This window comes from Somniosus microcephalus, chromosome 1 (assembly GCF_052327205.1).
Source record: "Somniosus microcephalus isolate GS21.2 chromosome 1, FLI_Smic_1.0, whole genome shotgun sequence".
NCBI classification, from domain to species: domain Eukaryota; kingdom Metazoa; phylum Chordata; class Chondrichthyes; order Squaliformes; family Somniosidae; genus Somniosus; species Somniosus microcephalus.
In genome coordinates, this window is record NC_140987.1 from 423,498,122 (window position 1) to 423,518,776 (window position 20,655).

At 43.8% G+C, this 20,655-nt stretch overlaps 1 protein-coding gene across 4 annotated transcripts in view; it reads left to right on the plus strand.

The window, feature by feature from the left end:
• Positions 1–20,655, plus strand: part of amot (angiomotin) — a 131,016-nt gene that overhangs the window by 36,761 nt on the left and 73,600 nt on the right. For 3 of the 4 annotated variants that reach the window (XM_085999907.1, XM_085999919.1, XM_085999915.1), the window contains one exon: positions 15,112–15,279. In XM_085999907.1, the coding sequence (XP_085856033.1) occupies positions 15,112–15,279 (168 nt within the window). The other variant, XM_085999910.1, reaches the window with a different exon arrangement.

Sequence of the window (20,655 nt, forward strand, 5' to 3'; positions counted from 1 at the left end):
AAAAATCTCATTTAAAATTATTAATTGAGATTGCAGGGGCTCTGACACAAATTTTCAGAACCTCTCTGGCCACAGGGGATGTGCCAGAGGACTGGAGAACAGCTAACATAGTACCATTATTCAAGAAGGGTAGTAGGGATAAACGAGGGAATTACAGGCCAGTGAGCCCAACATCAGTGGTAGGGAAATTATTGGAAAAAATTCTGAGGGACAGAATTAGTCTCCACTTGGAGAGGCAAGGATTAATCAGGAATAGTCAGCATGGCTTTGTCAAGGGAAGATCATGTCTGACCAATTTGATTGAATTTTTCAAGGGGGTGACTAGGTGTGTGGATGAGGGTAGTGCAGTGGATGTGGTATACATGGATTTCAGTAAGGCTTTCGATAAAGTCCCGCACAGGAGACTGGTCAAGAAGGTAAGAGCCCATGGGATCCAGGGTGCCTTGGCACATTGGATCCAAAACTGGCTTAGTGGCAGAGGGTGATGGTGGAAGGTTGTTTTTGTGACTGGAAGCCTGTGTCCAGTGGGGTACCGCAGGGATCGGTGCTGGGTCCCTTGCTGTTTGTGGTCTACATTAATGATTTGGATGTGAATGTAAAAGGTATGATCAGTAAGTTTGCAGCTGACACGAAAATTGGTAGGGTGGTAAATAGCGAGGAGGGTAGCCTCAGTCTGCAGGACGATATAGATGGGTTGGTCAGATGGGTGGAACAGTGGCTAATGGAATTTAACCCTGAAAAGTGTGAGGTGATGCATTTTGGAGGGACTAACAAGGCAAGGGAATACACAATGAATGGTAAGACCCTAGGAAAGACAGAGGATCAGAGGGACCTTGGTGTGCATGTACATAGATCCCTGAAGGCAGCAGAACAGGTGGATAAGGTGGTTAAAAAGGCATATGGGATACTTGCCCTCATTAGCCAAGGCATAGAATATAAGAGCAGGGAGGTTATGATGGAGCTGTACAAAACGCTGGTTAGGCCACAGCTGGAATACTGTACCCCACTGGACACAGGCTTCCAGTCACAAAAACAACCTTCCACCATCACCTTCTGCCACTAAGCCAGTTTTGGATCCAATGTGCCAAGGCACCCTGGATCCCATGGGCTCTTACCTTCTTGACCAGTCTCCTGTGCGGGACTTTATCGAAAGCCTTACTGAAGGATGTGATTGCTTTGGAGAGGGTGCAGAGGAGATTCACCAGGATGTTACCTGGGATGGAGTGCTTCAGCTATGAAGAAAGACTGGATAGGCTGGGGTTGTTTTTCTTGGAGCAGAGAAGGCTGAGGGGGGACTTGATTGAGGTGTACAAAATTATGAGGGGCATAGATAGGGTAGATAGAAAGGAACTTTTTCCCTTAGTAGAGGGGTCAATAACAAGGGGGCATAGATTCAAGGTAAGGGGCAGGAGGTTTAGAGGGGATTTGAGGAAGAACTTTTTCACCCAGAGGGTGTTTGGAATCTGGAACTCACTGCCTGAAAGGGTGGTAGAGGCAGGAACCCTCACAACATTCAAGAAGCATTTGGATGAGCACTTGAAATGCCATAGCATACAAGGCTACGGACCAAATGCTGGAAAATGGGATTAGATTAGACAGGGCTTGATGGCCGGAGCGGACGCGATGGGCTGAAGGGCCTCTTTCTGTGCTGTGTAACTCTATGTCTCAATGACTCTATGAGCATCTACGGCTTTTTGTGGGAGTGATCCACACTTCTACTACCCTGGTAACATTCTGGTGAATCTGCACCTCGCTCCTTCCAAGGCCAATATATGCTTTCTAAGGTGCGGTGCCCAGAACTGTACACAGTATTCCAGATGTGGTCTACCCAGGGCTTTGTACAGCTGTAGCATAACTTCCCTTTCTATATTGTAGCCCTCTAGTTATAGAGGCTAACATTCCATTGGCATTTTTGATTTTTTTGTACATGACTACTATATTTTAGAGAACTGTGTACATGGACCCCTAAATCTCTTTGGACCTCCACTGTTAGCGTTTCACCATTTAAATAATACTCGGAACTGTCCTTTTTTGTGTCCAAAATAGATGCCCTGCATTGAAATCCATCTCTCACAGTTTTGTCCATTTAATCTATCAATGTCTCTTTGTCATTTTATGCTCCCGTCTGCACTACTTACTGTACCCCAATCTTTGTGTCATCAGCAAACTTGGATATATGGCTTTCTATTGTGTTATCTAAGTCATTAATAATTATAGTGAATAGTTGAGGCCCCAGCACAGATCCTTGTGGGACACCACTAGTCACTTCCTTTCAATTCGAGTACATACTCCTTACCCCTACTCTCGTGTCTTCTACCGCCTAACCAATCTCCTAACCAGGTCCATAATTTGCCTTCAATTCCATGAGCTTTAATTTTAGCTAACAGTCTCTTGTGTGGAACCTTATCGAAAGCCTTCTGAAAGTCCATATAAACTACATCCATAGACATTCCCCTGTCTACTACTTTACTTCCTCAAAAAATTCATCTAGGTTCGTTAGACATGACGTACCCTTTAAAATCCATGCCTACCTTAGAAGGTATGCAATATGCAGACACCTTTTTTTCACCTGCGACATTCTATAACAGAGATTATTAATAACAAAAAAAATGTGTGCACTTCCCATTGCATAGCCTGTTATTACATAATATAAATTTTGAAGTTGACAAAATAATGTGCTCGGAATCTTTTTGGGCTACATAAATACATCTGTTTGCGATAGTTTTAGCATCTCTGTACTCTGAGACCACACAAGGGCAGGTTCAGCTATGACATTAGCAATTGACAGCTGCTACGGACACTAAACCGGTCATACCATAGGGATTGAGGAGGAGACTGCTTGTTTCTCACCGTAAAGCAGTTTCAATAGGATTGGACACTGAAGGGAAAGATAGATAATAGCAATATTGCATGTGCTGAAAAAGTGCACAGTGTGAAGGCTCAACCAATTGTGAAATTTATTTTATGTAGTACGTTGCTACTGTCGAATCCTAAATCGGCCAAGTGAGATCACCGCAGTAACTAAGATTCACAGTAGAGTGGGGGGGGAGGAAGGAATGAAAACCCAGGTATGCATGCCTTCTGTTTACTGTAAACTTTGAAAACTGGTGGGCAGCAAAAAGAATGGTATTGTGTTACTGTTCAGTAATGATGTGCAGCTTTAAATTGTTTAGTGAAATACTAAGCTTGGTCTGATTGTGTTTATGTGGTCAGTTATTCCTCAATCATCCAGATCTACAGGTCAGTGCTAAACATACTTTATTATGTTGATGTAATGAGAGTTTTGGCTTTGTATCAGTGCAAACTTGTCTGTGATGTTGTTGGAATCACATTTAGCCAAGCAGTGTGAGGCCACCTCCAGGGACTGGTCTTGTGCCATTTAGTCTTGACGCTGGTTTCAGTACGATAATGACCGAATGCGCAAAGTTTTAAAAGGTTTTAGATTTCATTTTTAATGTTCGCGTAGAGCCATCTATCCTGCTGAGCCTTCAATATTAACTGGAAGGTGAAAAATTGTAAGCGTGAATCTTGCTTACCTTAGAAGGTATGCAGTACGCCTTCAATATGCAGACACCCTTTTCACCTGCAGCATTCTATGACAGAGATTATTAATAGCAAAAAATGTGTTCAAATCCCTCCATAGCCTCGCCCCTCCCTATCTCTGTAACCTCCTCCAGCCCTACAACTCTCCGTGATCTCTGTGCTCCTCCAATTCCAACCTCTTACGCATCCCCGATTTTCATCGCTCCGCCATTGGCGACCATGGCTTCAGCTGTCTAGGCCCTAAGCTCTGGAATTCCCTTCCTAAACCTCTCTGCCTCGCTACCTCTCTCCTTTTAAGACGCTCCTTAAAACCTACCTCTCTGACCAAACTTTTGGTCACCTGTCTTCATATGTCCTGGCGCGGCTCGGTGTCAAATCTTCTGTGAAGCGCCGTGGGACATTTTACTGCATAAAAGGTGCTATATAAATGCAAGTTGTTGGATGCCAGTTTCTCCTAGCTAGAATGTGTTTTGGAGCTGACAGGCCTGCTTGCACTGTATCACTCTAAATAAGTACTTAACTCAAATTAATATCTGGTATAGCGACAGCCTTAAGGTAATGTCACTTTTATGAGTGTGAGCCATGCTTTTCTTGGAGAAAGTTATGTATTTTTTTTGTTGCTTTAATTGGTAAGACCTTGGTTAATGTGAGAACTACAATGTGTGTATGGAGCAAATCTTGCACCATGTTGTGTTAAGGCAATCCAGTGTATGGAAATGCAGTAGAACTCTCTCTAAGGCTCTCTTTTTGGAAATCTTACAGAAACTTGTAAAGAGAGATATTTTAGTGACTGAGTTAGTTCTCTACTTGTGAGAAAGCCAAAGAAACATGTTTGTTTGTTGTTATGTTGGCACCTCATTACAAGCTCCTGCTTTGTTTTATTCTGATTGTGTGATTTCTGAACTGAATTTGGGTAAGGCTTTTTGCCTAATTTTGGTGGGTGGAGGCATGCAAGTTTAATGGAGCAGTCCTTGAAGGTCTTCTGTGGATATTTTTCAGTTCAAAAAGTATTGCACAACAATCGGCCTAGAGAGTGCAAACCGTTGTGACATGTGAGGTGGCTGATTTGTGGAGGCAGTTGGCAGATAGAACCGAGTTGTGATCAGACGCTGTGGTACGAGTTTGAAATCCAAGTCTAGGGGAAGCTGTTGGCTGCTCGTTGCTCTGTACAGAGCGGGAATCTGATTCTTTTCCCTCCTTTCTTTCCTCCTGTCCTCTCTCGAAGGCTATTTCACAAGTACCTTTATTCAGGTGACCCTTGAATATTGTGTGCAGTTTTGGTCGCCTTATCTGAGGAAGGATGTTCTTGCCATGGGGGGAGTGCAGCGAAGATTCACCAGGCTGATACCTGGGATGGCAGGAATGACGTACGAGGAGAGATTGTGTCGATTGGGCTTATACTCGCTGGAGTTTAGAAGATTGAGAGGGGATCTCATCGAAACCTATAAAATTCTGTCAGGCCTGGACAGACTAGATGCAGGAAGGATGTTCCCGATGGCCGGGGAGTCCAGAACCAGGGGTCACAGTCTAAGGATAAGGGGTAAGCCATTTAGGACTGAAATGAGGAGGAAGTTCTTCACCCAGAGAGTGGTGAACCTGTGGAATTCTCTGCCAGAGGACGGTGGAGGCCAGTTCATTAAATATATTCAAGAAGGAGTTGGATATATTTCTTAAGGCTAAAGGGATCAAGGGATATGGGGAGAAGGCAGGGACAGGGTACTGAATTTGGATATCAGCCATGATCTCATCGAATGGCGGAGCAGGCTCGAGGGGCCGAATGGCCTACTCCTGCTCCTATCTTCTATGTTTCTATGACCCATGGGCACCGAGGACAATTGCAGCACCTACACTGCTACCTTGGTTGAGATCAGTTGACTCAGCAATGGTTGGAGATTCAACCTGGGAATTTCCAGGCCTGTCTCACTCATTACCCCGCTGGGAGGTGCATTTAACCACTAAGCCAGCACTGTCCATACTAGTGCCACATGTAGCTCCAAGCCCTGACCATCCTGCTTTTGAAGCCCAGGCAACTCAGTCCTGTTTGCGTTTATATTTCTTGCTGGGGTTTTTTTGTTTTGAATTTTATGAGCCTGGAGATATAGAAAGGGCTGTTTTCCGTATTATTGTCTCATAAGATAAATCCTAAATCAGAACACCAAGATCTTTCCGCATCAGCAACATAGGATATATGCAAATTAACAGGGACATTGATTGATTGATATAAACTATGTAGCCTAGCTTTTACCCCACCGCCCCCTGCAGACAAGAACGCAGCTTTGCACTGTAGGACTGGGAGGAAAAGGTGGAGAAAAGGCCACTTTGGGGCTCCACGGAAGCTCAACGTAAACTCGAGGAACAGCACCTCATCTTCCGATTAGGCACTCTGCAGCTTTCCGGACTCAATATTGAGTTCAACAATTTCAGATCATAACCTCGGCCCCAATTTCATTTTTTCTTGTAATTTTTCCACTCCTTTCCCCCCCCCCACCTTTCCTTTTGTTTCTCTCTCACACCTGGCAGCTATCTCTTGCCCTGCCAGTACACTTTACACCCAATCTCAGCCTATTACCATCTAGTCTAGCTTCTAATACCTTTTATTGTCTCTTTTTTACTTCTTTTGTTTCTTTTATTCTTTTGTCTGATCGCAGCCCTGCCTCCGATCTATCTTTTCTTTCCAGTTTTGAAGAAGGGTTCGACCCGAAACGTCAACTCAAATTTCTGTCCACGGATGTTGCCTGACCTGCTGAGTTTTTCCAGCATTTTCTGCTGTTATTTCGGATTTCCAACATCCGCAGTATTTTGCTATCAGGCCACTTTGGGGAATGGATCTGGTAGAAAGAGCAGCGTGGGGCAAGAGTTGGTTGATGTATTGGAGAACTGCTGATACCTGTGGAATTGTACCTTAGCATGACTCAGGAATACAGGGGAGAAAGCTGTGAAAATGAGAGAAAAGCTTTGAAGTGTGACACAGGAAGAATCAGCTAATATCAGGACACTAAATGTTATTTGCGGGACAGAATCTGGGATGGGTTCCTAATAGGATTACTGTATATGATCTGTTTATACTTGTGAATTGTGGGTTTTTGACTGAGCTTTTTAAAAAAAAAAACCAAGATTGGTGGTGCTGTGGCATTACTGAAGGGGATAATTCTGTACAGTTAATACTGATCACACTGGGACATGTAGCTTTGGGGTAAGCTGCAGTTCATGGTCCTTCATATTGTGATAAATGCAAACTGGCTGTGAGCATAAATGAGAGCTTGGCTCCAAGCAGACAGCAGTTATTAAGTAACTGGTGTTTTGGGCAGTAACTAATCTAATTCATGGCTCTACTCTCGGGATTCATACAATGTGACTTCAATTTTAAAAACTCAAGCTGTCTAAATCTTGTGGAAAAGAAATGTCTTTTGACTAGATAAATACAAAAGGGTTCCAAAAACTTGGGGAAAGGGTAGTTTATTTCCGAGCACGGCATGCAGTTGAATTGTGGCATGCATAGAATGTTGTAAAGGCAGTCCAATTTTACTCTGTTTCAAGGTGAGGGTAATTTGGTAGCAAAAGAATATAATTTGGGGGGGGGGGGATTCATCAGGGAGGGTTGGTAAGCAAAAAATATTAATTTGGCAAAACGGAGTCCTGGAACAGAACTGGGATGATACAGTAAACCAGATATGTTTGGTCTTTCTCGCTCTGTTCTCTCCTCGCCCTAGGTTATTTTATTTGTTCAATTTTTGTTGCTACTATCTTCTCCTTTCTCACACACACAATCCTTTGCTGTTCCCTGAATGAGAGATTGGCTTACAAAACTGTCCCAAGCTGCCTTATTAATACCACTTTTGGTCTTGTTGCTGGAAGGTGCACAGAAACTGCATTAAAGGAGTTGGGAAGGAGGGATAATGCCCTGTTTAAATTTTTTTATTTCTACCACTACGGAAACACTGAACCTTTGCTTGATACCTGTGGCTTTATAGAACAGTGGATAAGCACTCCAGTATACTGCACCACCGAACTGCCGTCCTGGAATAATTCTTCCATGGAAACTCTCTCCAGTCAATGGTGCATCTTTATTTATGCACAAAATCAAAGACAGTTCTCACAGGAAGGGAGAGAGGTGGAGAAAATTGAGTATGCCACCAGGTGATTTACTGAGGGGTACCATTGGCAGAAAGTGTAGGTCCTTATGCTTGCGCTCTCAGCTATGGAATGGTAAATGTATTTTTTAGGAAGGGAGATTTAAATTTTCCGCAGGAAATCGGCAAGGTAAATACCTTCTCGTGTATCCTTTTAAAGCAATTGTGGACTTGTTGCTGATTAAACATGCTGTACTTGCCTCGCGTCTATATTATAATACTGACCATCTCAAATGGGCCATTCTCTGAATTCAAAAGTAGACTTATCCTTTGTAGGTCATGGTTTCCCGGAAAGAAAAATAGGAACGTCGTTTCCTGGCCGAAAATAACTCGTACAGGGCGGAAAGCAGTAAGGGAAGCATTGGGAGTGAGAGAACCTTGGGAATTGCATCTTTCCCTGACTTCTGAGAAAAATTATGTTTTACAAAAATAAATTCTGGAAGCAGTTAACATTTTGTGAATGAATTAAACCATTGTTGTGCCACAAACAATGTATGAAAATTGTGCAGCGTAAGTGTTGAATTGTGTGCTCATTTGCTCAGTCAGCTGTGTTTACTAAAGAGGAGACTGTTTTCATCACCACCCATTTCCTTTCTTTAGCATTGCCACTTTAAAAAAGAGCCCAGATGTTCAAAATATATTTAATTGTACACACAATAGGTTTTAAAATCCCATTTCTCCTTTCTCTTCTATCTATCCCCACTGTTGTCATACTGCAAAATTCAGAACATTGTTCAATACTCTCATCTTCACTATTTCATGCTGCCCTGCAGACAACATTCCTTCATTGTCTCTTATGGAGTTTTTTCATGATACGCTTGTGTCACATTTTGGGATTTTTTGACTTTTTCCACAAAGGATTTGGAAAATAGTTACATTTAAATATTAACGTTTTAAAGCAAAGTTCACACAAGTTTTAAAAATAAAAGTATGTGATGGAATCTGGTTATAATGCTAATTACCATGGCAATTAAGTTGTTTCCCCCCCCCCCCCCACCCCAGAAACTAAACAATAAGCAATTTGTTAGCCTGTCTCAGTAATTGATAAACCCCTCACATTCATTGTGTTGGGAGGTCGCGGGTGTGAGTAGGGCTTATCGGACATAGGCCGTCCCATCAGATTGTGAACACGAAGAAATAAAAGCAGAACTGGAAACACTAACAAGTTTTTAAAACCGAAAGCTATGTGGACAAGCTTTTGTCAGACTCAGAAGGTTAAAATGCGAGAGAGCAGGTAGAAGTTAATTTTGTTTAAAGTCAAGCAAGATGACCCACTGATGTAGGGAAGCTTGGTGTTTTTGTCTTTTTTTATTGTTACACAAAAAATTTGTACTAATTTGAACTGAGACCCATCATAACTATTGCTATGTATGTTTACTTGCTGTGAAATAAAACCGCTTAATAATTCGTATCTGGCCTTGTCTTATCAAGTGTTTACTCAGCCTGCCTTTGAAAAGATTGGAAAGGCGCACTTGTGAAAGACACGAATATCCAGTTTGACTCACAGCAGGGCACTCTTTATCCTTGATTATCCTATAATATAGTTAGCTATTGGTCAGTATGGGCACACCCCTAAACCTAAGATGCGTAGACCACTTATGGGAGTGACTACCATCACTGTACCTGAGAAAATATCTAAGGCAATGCACAAATTTGTAACAGCTTGAAGTACACAAGAAAAATATTGTGCCATTCCACTGCTGGTTTTGTCAGAATAGCTACCACAGTCATCAAAGATTGTGTACGCAGCAGGAATTATGGAAGTTTTCTTTTTTCTCTAGTCCGGTTCCCAGACACATGCTGGTGCTGTTTTAAGGAAGTGCACAATAATGATGCAAGATCGCTTTGTGATTTGGTATATTGTGGGGTGGGGTGGTTCTCACTTGGATTTGGGGGAGTGGGGTAGGTTTTTTTTGTCTTGGGAAGTATCTCAAGCTAGTTGATGTCAGGTACTCATGAAATACAAACCCCCATCCTGTCATCCCATGGCTCATCACCTCTGTGCTGCTGTGTTGCCTTTTGAATCACAGAAATCACAGCAACCCCACAGTGCAGATAGAGGCCATTTCGGCCCATCGAGCCTGCACCGACACATATCCCACCCGATCCCCGTAACCCCTACACCAACACATATCCCACCCTATCCCCGTAACCCCACGTATTTAATCCCCCTAACACTAAGGGTCAATTTATCATAGCCAATCATCCTAACCCGCACATCTTTGGACTGTGGGAGGAAACCGGAGCACCCGGAGGAAACCCACGCAAACACTGGGAGAATGTGCAAACTCCACACAGACAGTCACCCGAGGCCGGATTCGAACCTGGGTCCCTGGCGCTGTGAGGCAACAGTGCTAACCACTATGCCACCGTGCTGCCCACAATCTTAACATGTTGCTCAAATTTGGCTCCCTTTTCCACATCTGATCCATTACCAAGATGACTTTTTTTCCACCTTCAAAACAGTAAGTGGCACTGCCTAATCTATTCTCTACTGTTGCTAAAGTTTTACTGTACGCCTTTACCACTTTGGATCTTGACTTCGTTAATGCTGTCCCTGCTGCTCCTATCCTCCACAAATTACACGCATTCAGAATGTCTGCATCTGCACCTGCACAAAGACTTGCACTCCCATTACTTGCTCCTTGCCAGGCCTCACTGGTTCCCTCTTGCTCCAGCAAATTGATTTCAAGGTCTTTGTCCTCTCCTTCAAATCCCTCCATGGCAGCGCCTTACCCATCCTCCGTAATCTCCTCACTCCATACATCCCTGCTTGCCCCCTCCATTTCTCCAATTTCCTCACTCCTTTTGCTGCACTATTCCCATCTGCTCTTTCAGCCATATGCCCCTGCCCTCTTGAACTCCCTTCCTATATTCCATCGCCTTGCCACTGCTTTCCTGTTTCAAAATTTCCTTAAGGCATTTTCATCTCCTGCTAGATTTTTAACCTGGGCCCCAGAGGTGAAAGGGCAGTGTCCTAACCATTGCAGAACTCATGCTGGTATTGCAGATTTTAGGTAATGATATGAAATGGAAATTTAATCCCTCCCCTCTGGGGTTGTCATCTGCTCAATTTTGGACTGGTTTCTGAGTAAGCTGTCTGGAAATTTAAAATATGTAAGCTAAACCTCAAAAGTCTGGCTTTTAAAATCAATGTCTTTTTAACACTCTTTTCTGTCTTAATGTGCGGAGCCATTCGTTTTTAAAGTTACAAAGATTTTCAGTGTAGGGTCATAAGCAAAGCAAATATCATACCTGAAGCCATGATCTCAAGACCCTGATCCACCCCTGTTCTGACTCCAGTCCAATTTTCATTTCATTCTTGGGGTGTGGGCATCGCTGGAAAGGCTGCCATTTATTGCCCACCCTAGTTGCCCTTGAGAAGGTGGTGTTGGACCGCCTCCTTGAACCATTGCAGATGGTGTGGTGAAGGTGCTCCCAGGGTGGGGATTTCCAGGATTTTAACCTGGTGACGAGGAAGAAATGGCAATCTATGTCCAAGTCAGGATGGTGTGTAAAGTGAAGGATATTTTGGAGTTGGCAACAGGTGGTGACCCAATGCTACCTCTTCTCTCTTCCATTTCCAAGCCTCAGGAGATCTCTCCAAGTCTGAAAAAGTGGATACAGAACTCCTTGTTTGTAAATGCTGCAGTGGACAAAATCCCTTTTTAAAAAAAAAAATGGAATCTGATTCAGTGATTCCGCTGGTGTAATTCTGATGATCAAAATGTTCCACAAAGTTCAACCTTCTAAAGCAAAATTTATTTGGCATGGGCTAAGTGCAAGTATAGAATAGCCTGGTATGAAACAAATTTCATCTCGTGGGCCCGGCAAGTCAGAAATTTTCTGATTCTTGTGTCACTAGTGACTGGCACTGCTATACAGCCTAATGTGAAAGAATTGCATTGATTTTAGGTGCTCTCTTTCCCCATCCCCCAATCAACCATCACCCCAGTTGCCTCTCAATTTCTGGGTTGACTGCTTTGTGGGGACCCTCCTGGCTTGAACATAAAATTCTTATTACAGTAAGCAGAAACCCTACAATGTTTGCTCCCTTTTGTAGTCGGTGTGTGTTGCTGGTGCAAAATGATTTGTAAAGCAGCCGCTTCTTAGATCTGGCACAGCTGCTGTGAGATAGGAGTTTGGAATCACTGTGGAGCACCAATTTTGCTTTTGTATAATGCTCTGGTTAGACCACAGCAGTTTTGGTCATCACAAGGGAGAAAGTCGAGCCCTGTTACAGGTTGAAACAGAATTAATGACACCGAGTTTTTTTTTAAAAGAAAGACTCGCATATATCACTGATTTGGACTTGAATGTAGGAAGTATGATTAAGAAGTTTGCAGATGATACAAAAATTGGCCGTGTGGTTGATAATGAAGAAGCAAGCTGTAGACTGCAGGAAGATATCAATGGACAGGCCTGGTGGGCAGAACAGTGGCAAATGGAATTCAATCCAGAGAAGTGTGAGGTAATGTATTAAGGGAGGGCTAAAAAGGCAAGGGATTACACAATAAATGGTAGGACACGGAGTAGTGTAGAGGAACAAAGGGGTCTTGGAGTGCATGTCCACAGATCCCTGAAGGTAGCAGGACAGGTAGATAAGGTGATTAAGAAAGTATACGGGATACTTGCCTTTTATTAGCCGAGGCATAGAATATAAGAGCAGTGGGGTTATGCTTGAACTGTATAAAACACTAGTTAGGCCGCAGCTAGAATACTGTGTGCAGTTCTGATCACCACATTACAGGAAAGATGTGACTGCACTGGAGATGGTGCAGAAGAGATTTACGAGGATGTTGCCTGGGCTGGGGAATTTTATCTATGAGGAAAGATTGGATAGGCTGGGGTTATTTTCTTTGGAACAGAGGAGGCTGAGGGGAGACCTAATTGAGGTGTATAAAATTGAGGTACCTAGATAGAGTGGATAGGAAGGACCTATTTCCCTTAGCAGAGGACAATAACCAGGGGGCATAGATTTAAAGTAATTGGTAGGAGGTTTAGAGGGGATTTGAGGAGAATCTTTTTCACCCAGAGGGTGGTGGGAGTCTGGAACTCACTGCCTGAAAGGGTGGTAGAGGCAGAAACCCCCATCACATTTAAAAAGTACTTGGATATGCACTTGAAGTGCCGTAATCGACAGGGCTACGGACCAAGTGCTGGAAAGTGGGATTAGGGTGGATAGCTCTTTGTCGGCCGGCACGGACAAGATGGGCCGAATGGCCTCCTTCTGTGCTGTAAATTTCTATGATTCTATGATATATGTATGCCTCAACCGACAACAATTTGCATTTATATAGCACCTTTGACCTATATCGCTATGTAATAGGAAAGCTCAGCATATAGTGCAATGAACCAGTTTAAGTACAAGAACGCAAGCTTCAATACTCCATACAAAAACCCCACAATTTGAATTGTCTTATTATTACCCAACATACCAAAGAGACAGCTTCCCTCAACCCTTCGCTCTCCTATCCATCTAGTTGGCTCTTTAAGCAATTTATACTGTCCACTTCAACGGTCTTTTCTGTTAATTTATTCCACAAGTCTACTACAACCTTTGTGTAAAGAGGTTTTCCTGACTTGCCTTGCTGCTGATCTGCTAACTTTCAACTTGTGCTCTGTTAAGACGAGAGCTACTTTTCACTCTCTGTACTTTGATCGTATTATATTCAATGGCCTGCTGTACAGATATGAAGAGACAAGACTGTGGTTTCTTTTCACATAATTGCCACTGTTGAATTTGGCAAAATATTTAGTTTTAGAGATCTTCGTATGTAGTCATGAAGCTTATATTGGCCCGGAATTTGCGGTCTGGATGACGGTGAACTGGCAACGTTCGCCGTCATTCCGCCTTTGAAACTGACTGGAACTTCGGGATTTGGCGCATGTGCAGCCTAATGCGGAACTCCTGAAGTTGGGGTCTGTCATTCACTGCTCCTCCACAGGCTGCGCTGTGCCCCCAACCCACAAAGCCGGCAATCAGTGTAATCTCACAAATCAGGGAAACTGAGACAAACTTTGGCTCTTCCGCAGTAAGTCTGCTGTTAAATTCCCCACTCAAAGTTAAACCCAAAGGGATTAGGTGTAACTGGGGTTTTAACAGCGTATTGACTGCTAGACAAAGGTTATGGCCCTGAAAAACTAATTTTAAGTTTGTGTAGTGTCAAATTTATCCATTTTAATAAAAATTTACATTTTTAAGAAACTTTTTGTTCATCTTTATTTCAGGTTCGCCTTTTCCCATGTGAGAGCTCAAATCTTTGTTTTGCTCTCTTAACATTTTTAAAAAGTTAGTATTTTAAGAGCGTCCTTGTTTGCTGTCTAAGAATTCTGCATTTTGATTGGCTACTTAGATAGCTTGTTGACGTTATAGCAGCTCGCACTAGGGGATCCCCACTATATTCCGTTGATTTGAACTACGCGTTGGAAAACCCAAACTTCTCGACACCGAGCTCGCAGGATCTCTGTGCCAAACTTACTTCAGGGCCAGTGCTGACTGCAAATTCCAGGACATTATTTTTAAAGCTGTTCATTTGTCACTCTTGAAATGGGCTCATGAATTTATTAAATGTTTATTTTTTCAAGGTGGCATCCAGTTGCATTTGGCATGATGCATGATAAAGGTGGTTCACATGATGGTGGCTAGTATTAAATTGCGCTCTTATTTTGATATAACTCAAGTTAAAAAATAAATAAATCATTGTCTAACTTTTTTGTAAGTTGGAATACTGTACTCAACAGGGCAGATATTTAGGTTTATCAATGTGTGTGCGTGAACAAATGTTTCTTTGGGTGAGGGGGTGAACATTTCAGAAGTTTACCCTAATCTTATTGAATTGTGATTGTTGAGTGTAGCTGAAATTCCAACAGGTGCTTTCTGAATCAGGCTCGACTACAAGGGCTCCCTGTACCACTTGCAAATCTGTATTTTACTATAGAGCTAATGGGACTTTCTGGGTGTTCTAGTGCTCTACCACTGAAGCTACTTGTGCTCTGTTAAAAGAAGCCCAGATATTCTGCCACTATATCTATCAGAGTTCAAGAAATGGGAGTCTTGACACTTTCTTGCTGGAGTCGTACAGCCACAAAAGTAGGCCACAAAACTTTACCACTGAAGCCATAGGGTCATTCCAAGTTTGAAAACAAAATCTAAGCTTGCAAGGCTGTAATCTATTTTGTTGATTTAAGTGTACACATTATGCTATGTTCCTATGCTTAATAACTTGGCAGGCACATTTGCCTTTAAGGGAATTACTCGGGTACTATTGTTTAAAGATTATCTGGGCAATTCAGATGATCTCACTTCTTTGGTATGCTTTTGATGTTGTGCTAGTGTAATTTACATAACTGCTGCAGTTTGCAATAGGGCAGTGAAGGAAGTTAAACCTGTTGACTTGCTGAAGTTTTATTTCCCCTTTTTTTTAACTTTTGGTAGAGTCACTGGGTGTGAAGGATCTTGGTGATCGGCAGTCTATCCTACAAGGAACCAAGTGCCTGTTTGAGCAGGATGCCGTTTACTTGGAGGAACACAGCCAGTTACTGCACAGGCATGAGCTCTCCACAATAGCTGAGGAGGACATTGAAAAGAGTGAAACAGAAACAGGTACTTGTAACCACTGCTGTAAACGGCACTACTTTGTTACTGCACTTTACGGTGTTTCAGGACTGAGGAGCGATTGCAGAATTTGTACAAGACTTTCCACAAATTGACAGATTTTAAAAGCACCGGAGCTCGGTCTTAAAAGCACCAACTTTAAAAAAAATAATGTATGAGGCAGATTTTCCTCCACGGACCATGACTGGAGAGTGAGATAGAAATTCCCTCTGCTTCTTGCCTTTTTACATGAACGCAATGGAGGACATGAATGTGCATGTGAAGTCAGCTTGTTCTTTGGGTAAGGTGAATTTATCATGTCCTGTTTGCTGGTGTCTTATGGAAGACCACTTAATAACTTACACTGTCTGTTTTAATTGCATTACTTATTCTCCCATCATTGTATTCCACATGCATGTATTTTTTCTGCTGCTTCTGCACTGAATATGATTGGTGACTTTAGATTTCTTGAAAAGAATTTGCATTTATATAGCGCCTTTCATGACCTCCGGATGTCCCAAAGCGCTTTACAGCCAATTAAGTACTTTTGAAGTGTAGCCACTGTTGTAATGTAGGAAACACGACAGCAATTAGCACACAGCAAGCTCCCACAAACAGTAATGTGATAATGACCAGATAATCTGTTTTTAGGTGTTGGTTGAGGGATAAATGTTGGCTAGAACACCAGGGAGAACTCCCCTGCTCTTCGAAATAGTGCCATGGGATCTTTTGCATCCACCTGAGAGAGCAGATGGGGCCTCGGTTTAACATCGCATCCAAAATATGCCACCTCTGACAGTGCAGCACTCCCATAGTAGTGAACTGGAGTGTCAACCTAGATGATATTGTGCTCAAGTCCCTGGAGTGGGACTTGAATCCATAACCTTCTGACTCGGAGGAGAGAATGCCACCAACTGGGCTACGGGATGACTCTTAAAGTTAAAAGATACCCACTTGAAAAGGGAATAATACTGCAGCTTTTAACTGGGAATGCAGGTAATGGGAGCTTGATGATTTAAATTTCTGAACTATAACAATGAAGAGAGGCTTAAAAAGAAAATTAGAGTCTACTACAGAATGTTGGGATGTGGGTTTGTTGTCTGTGAATTGTCCACCATTTGAGTTTCTGATCACAAGTTCACCATCAGGATGAGGTGCTGAGTGGAAGGGGAGGTTTAGAACAGATCACACTAAGCTACTCTTGTGCACTTTTTAAAGTGCTTTTATATTCGAGGCTTGCAGACAATTACTTGTATTCTCCTGCCATTGCTGAAGTACAAATAGCCGGAGCTGCATGAAATAGACTGTATTCTAGATCCATGAAAATGTACACCCATGAATCTGCCTTTGGATTAAGGCTTCCTCTTGCAGCTAAGGAAACAGGAGAGCTAGACCTGCATGTTCGCACATTAAAGTAATCTAGTTTCCATTGGAGTCCAACATCCCTTTGGAGCTCAGCACCCAATGCTAAAATTAAAAGAGGGAGAGCCAAACATTGAGGTAACTTTCCTAAAATGGGAACAATTTCTTCAGGTAAAGTAAAGGTGCTTTTATTACAGATGCCTGAGAGCAGAGCAGCTCATGGCTGGGGTATAGTGGTTAGCACGGTGGCATAGTGGTTAGCACTGTTGCCTCACAGCGCCAGGGACCCGGGTTCGAATCCAGCCTCGGGTGACTCTGTGTGGAGTTTGCATATTCTCCCCGTGTTTGCGTGAGGTTTTCTCCGGGTGCTCCGGTTTCCTCCCACAGTCCAAAGATGTGCGGGTTAGGTTGATTGGCTATGATAAATTGACCCTTAGTGTTAGGGGGATTAAATACGTGGGGTTACGGGGATAGGGTGGGATATGTGTTGGTGTAGGGGTCACGGGGATTGGGTGGGATATGTGTCGGTGCAGGCTCGATGGGCCGAAATGGCCTCTATCTGCACTGTGGGGTTTCTGTGATTTCTGTGTATGGTATAGTCCAGAAATTCACTTGAGAGGATGGGAGAAAATATTGAATAATTCACCAAAAAAAAAAGAAAAATGTGCTTGTTCTAGAGAATATTATCTTACTCCATATCCTGTCATTTTTCCACTGAATGATGACTCATGCCTCATGACTCATGCCAGCAGGGAGACAGAGGAAAGGGAAACAAGGATAAAAGCAAAAGATAGGAAGGAGAAAAACAAAAGTGGCAGTCAGAGAAATCAACGGTTTAAATCAAACATGGCCACAGTAAATAATAATTCTAATAGGTCTAAGAGCGTTAAAAAAACAAGCCTGAAGGCTTTGTGTCTTAATGCGAGCAGCATTCGTAATAAGGTGGATGAATTAGCTGTGCAAATAGAGGTAAATGAATATGATTTGATTGGGATTACAGAAACATGACTCCAGGGTGGCCAAGGCTGGGAACTCAACATCTAGGGGTATTCAATATTCAGGAAAGATAGGTAAAAAGGAAAGGGAGGTGGGGTAGCATTGCTGGTTAAAGCGGGGATTAACACAATTGTAATGAAGGATATTAGCTCTGATGAGGTGGAATCTGTATGGGTAGAATTGAGAAATACTAAGGGGAAAAAAACATTAGTGGGAGTGGTTTATCAAATCAAATCAAATCAAATCAACTTTTATTGTCATTGCTAGTGCACAAGTGCAGTACAACGAAATGTAGGCTTGCGGCTCCCGAGAGTGTACAATTTGGATTAGGACACTTAAACATTTCAACATACATTTGTACATATATATTAGCATAAATATGACCATAATAAAGTGCATCGGCAGATGTGCAGGCTTTAGTGTTTATTTGTGGAGTTCAGTAGGATGACAGCCCTGGGAAAGAAGCTGTTCCTAAATCTGGTCGTACGGGTGCGAATGCATCTGTAGCGTCTTCCAGATGGTAGGAGGGCGAACAGACTGTGGCTGGGGTGGGTAGGGTCTTTGATGATGGTCCGTGCCCTCTGTAGGCAGCGTTTATGATATATATGTTCTATGGTCGGTAGCCGGGTGCCGGTAATGCGTTGGGCAGTTTTGACTACCCGCTGCAGGGTTTTCCGGTCATGGGAGCTACAGCCGCCGTACCACACCGTGATACAGTTTGTCAGGATGCTCTCTATAGTGCAGCGGTAGAAGTTAGAGAGGATCGGGGGTGACAGATTACATCCCTTCAGCCTCCTCAAGAAATATAGGTGCTGCTGGGCCTTCTTCACCAGAGAGGAGGTGTTGAGGGACCAGGAGAGGTCTTCCGTGATGTGGACTCCGAGGAACTTAAAGCTGGCCACCCTTTCCACCTCCGCCCCATTGATGTGGATGGGGGTGTGACTTCCGCCTTTGGACTTCCTGAAGTCCACGATTATTTCCTTTGTTTTCTTGGTGTTAAGGGCCAGGTTGTTGTCGGCGCACCACTTCACGAGATGCTGGACCTCCTCCCTGTAGGCTGACTCATTGTTGGTGATCTGGCCTACTACTGTGGTGTCATCTGCAAACTTGATGATGGTGTTGGAACCATTAACAGCCACACAGTCGTGGGTGAAGAGGGAGTAGAGGAGGGGGCTCAGCACACATCCTTGTGGGGCCCCCGTGTTCAGGGTCGGGGGGGGGGGGCGGGGAGGTGTGGTTGCCTAATTTGACAGACTGGGGTCTGTTTGTTAGGAAGTCCAGGGTCCAGTTGCAGAGGGAAGTGTTCAGGCCAAGAGTTTGGAGTTTGGTGGCCAGCTTATTGGGGACGATAGTGTTTGAATGCTGAGCTGTAGTCTATAAACAACATTCTGATGATGGTCTCCTTACCATCTAGGTGATTCAGTGCCGAGTGTAGAGCAGTAGTGATTGCATCCTCCGTTGATCTGTTTGCCCGATAGGCAAACTGGTGTTGGTCAAGGGAGGCAGGAACACTGGCTTTGATGTGGGCTAAGACCAGTCTCTCGAAACACTTCATTATGATGGGTGTGAGTGCGACAGGTCGATAGTCGTTCAGACACGTCACAGCCGCTTGTTTAGGCACAGGAATGATGGTGGCGGTCTTGAAGCATGTAGGGACTACTGCCTGGGCCAATGACAGGTTGAAGATGGCGGTGAAGACATCAGCCAGCTGATCAGCACATTCCTTGAGTACCCGTCCAGGGATGCTATCCGGTCCAGTAGCCTTTCGTGTGTTCACTCTGCGTAAAGCGCCCCTTACGTCGGAGGTCGACAGAGTGAGCACCTGGTCTTCCGGGGGTGGCAAGGCTTTGGTAGCCGGCTCCTTGTTGTCCCTGTCGAAGCGAGCGTAGAAGTTGTTAAGCTCCTCCGGGAGGGAGGCGTCGCTGACCGGTGGACTGGTGTTTTTGCCCTTGTAGTCAGTGATGGCCTGGATGCCTTGCCACATGCGCCGGGGGTCCGAGTTGTTGCGGAAGTGGTCCTCTATCCGCAGTGTCTGTTTCCATTTGGCAGTCCTGATACCCTTTTTTAGGTTGGTCCTAGCTGCTCTGTAAGCCGCCGTGTCGCCAGATTTAAATGCTGCGTCGCGTGCTTTCAACAGTGAGCGGACCTCTCCGTTCATCCAGGGTTTCTGGTTGGGGTATGACCTGATATTTTTGTGGGTCGTGACGACCTCGACGCAGCTGTTGATGTAGAATAGCACTGTGGATGCGTATTCCTCGATGTCATTGTGGGCAAACATGCCCCAATCAGTGCGTTCGAAGCAATCCTGAAGCTCCGATACTGCCCCCTCTGGCCATACTTTCACTGCTCTCATTGATGTTTTCTCTCTTTTGATGAGCGGTTTGTATGCCGGGGCTAGAAACAGGGAGAGGTGGTCAGACTTCCCAAGGTGGGGGCAGGGAATGGCCTTGTAAGCGTCTACAATGCTCGTGTAGACTTGATCCAGTGTGTTCTCCCCTCTTGTGGGGCAGGAGACATTCTGGTGGAATTTCGGTAGTACAGTTTTTAGATTTGTGTGATTGAAGTCCCCCGAAGACCTCCAAATAGTAAGGCGGAGGTTGGGGATGGCATTAAAAGGGAAATTAAAGAGTGCAATAAAGGCACAGCAGTCATCATGGGTGACTTTAATCTACATATAGATTGGGCCAACCAAATTAGTAACAATACTGTGGAGGAGGAATTCCTGGAGTGTTTACGGGATGGTTTCCTGGACCAATATGTCGAGGAACCAACCAGAGATCAGGCCATCTTAGACTGGGTATTATGTAACGAGGAAGGATTAATTAGCAATCTTGTTGTACGAGGCCCCTTGGGTCGGAGCGATCATAATATGATCGAATTCTTCATTAAGGTGGAGAATGAAGTAGTTGACTCGGAGACTAGGGTTCTCAATTTAAATAAAGGAAACTACGATGGTCTGAGGAGCGAGTTGGGTAGGATTGATTGGGGAATTGCACTCAAAGGATTGACGGTGGATAGGCAATGGCA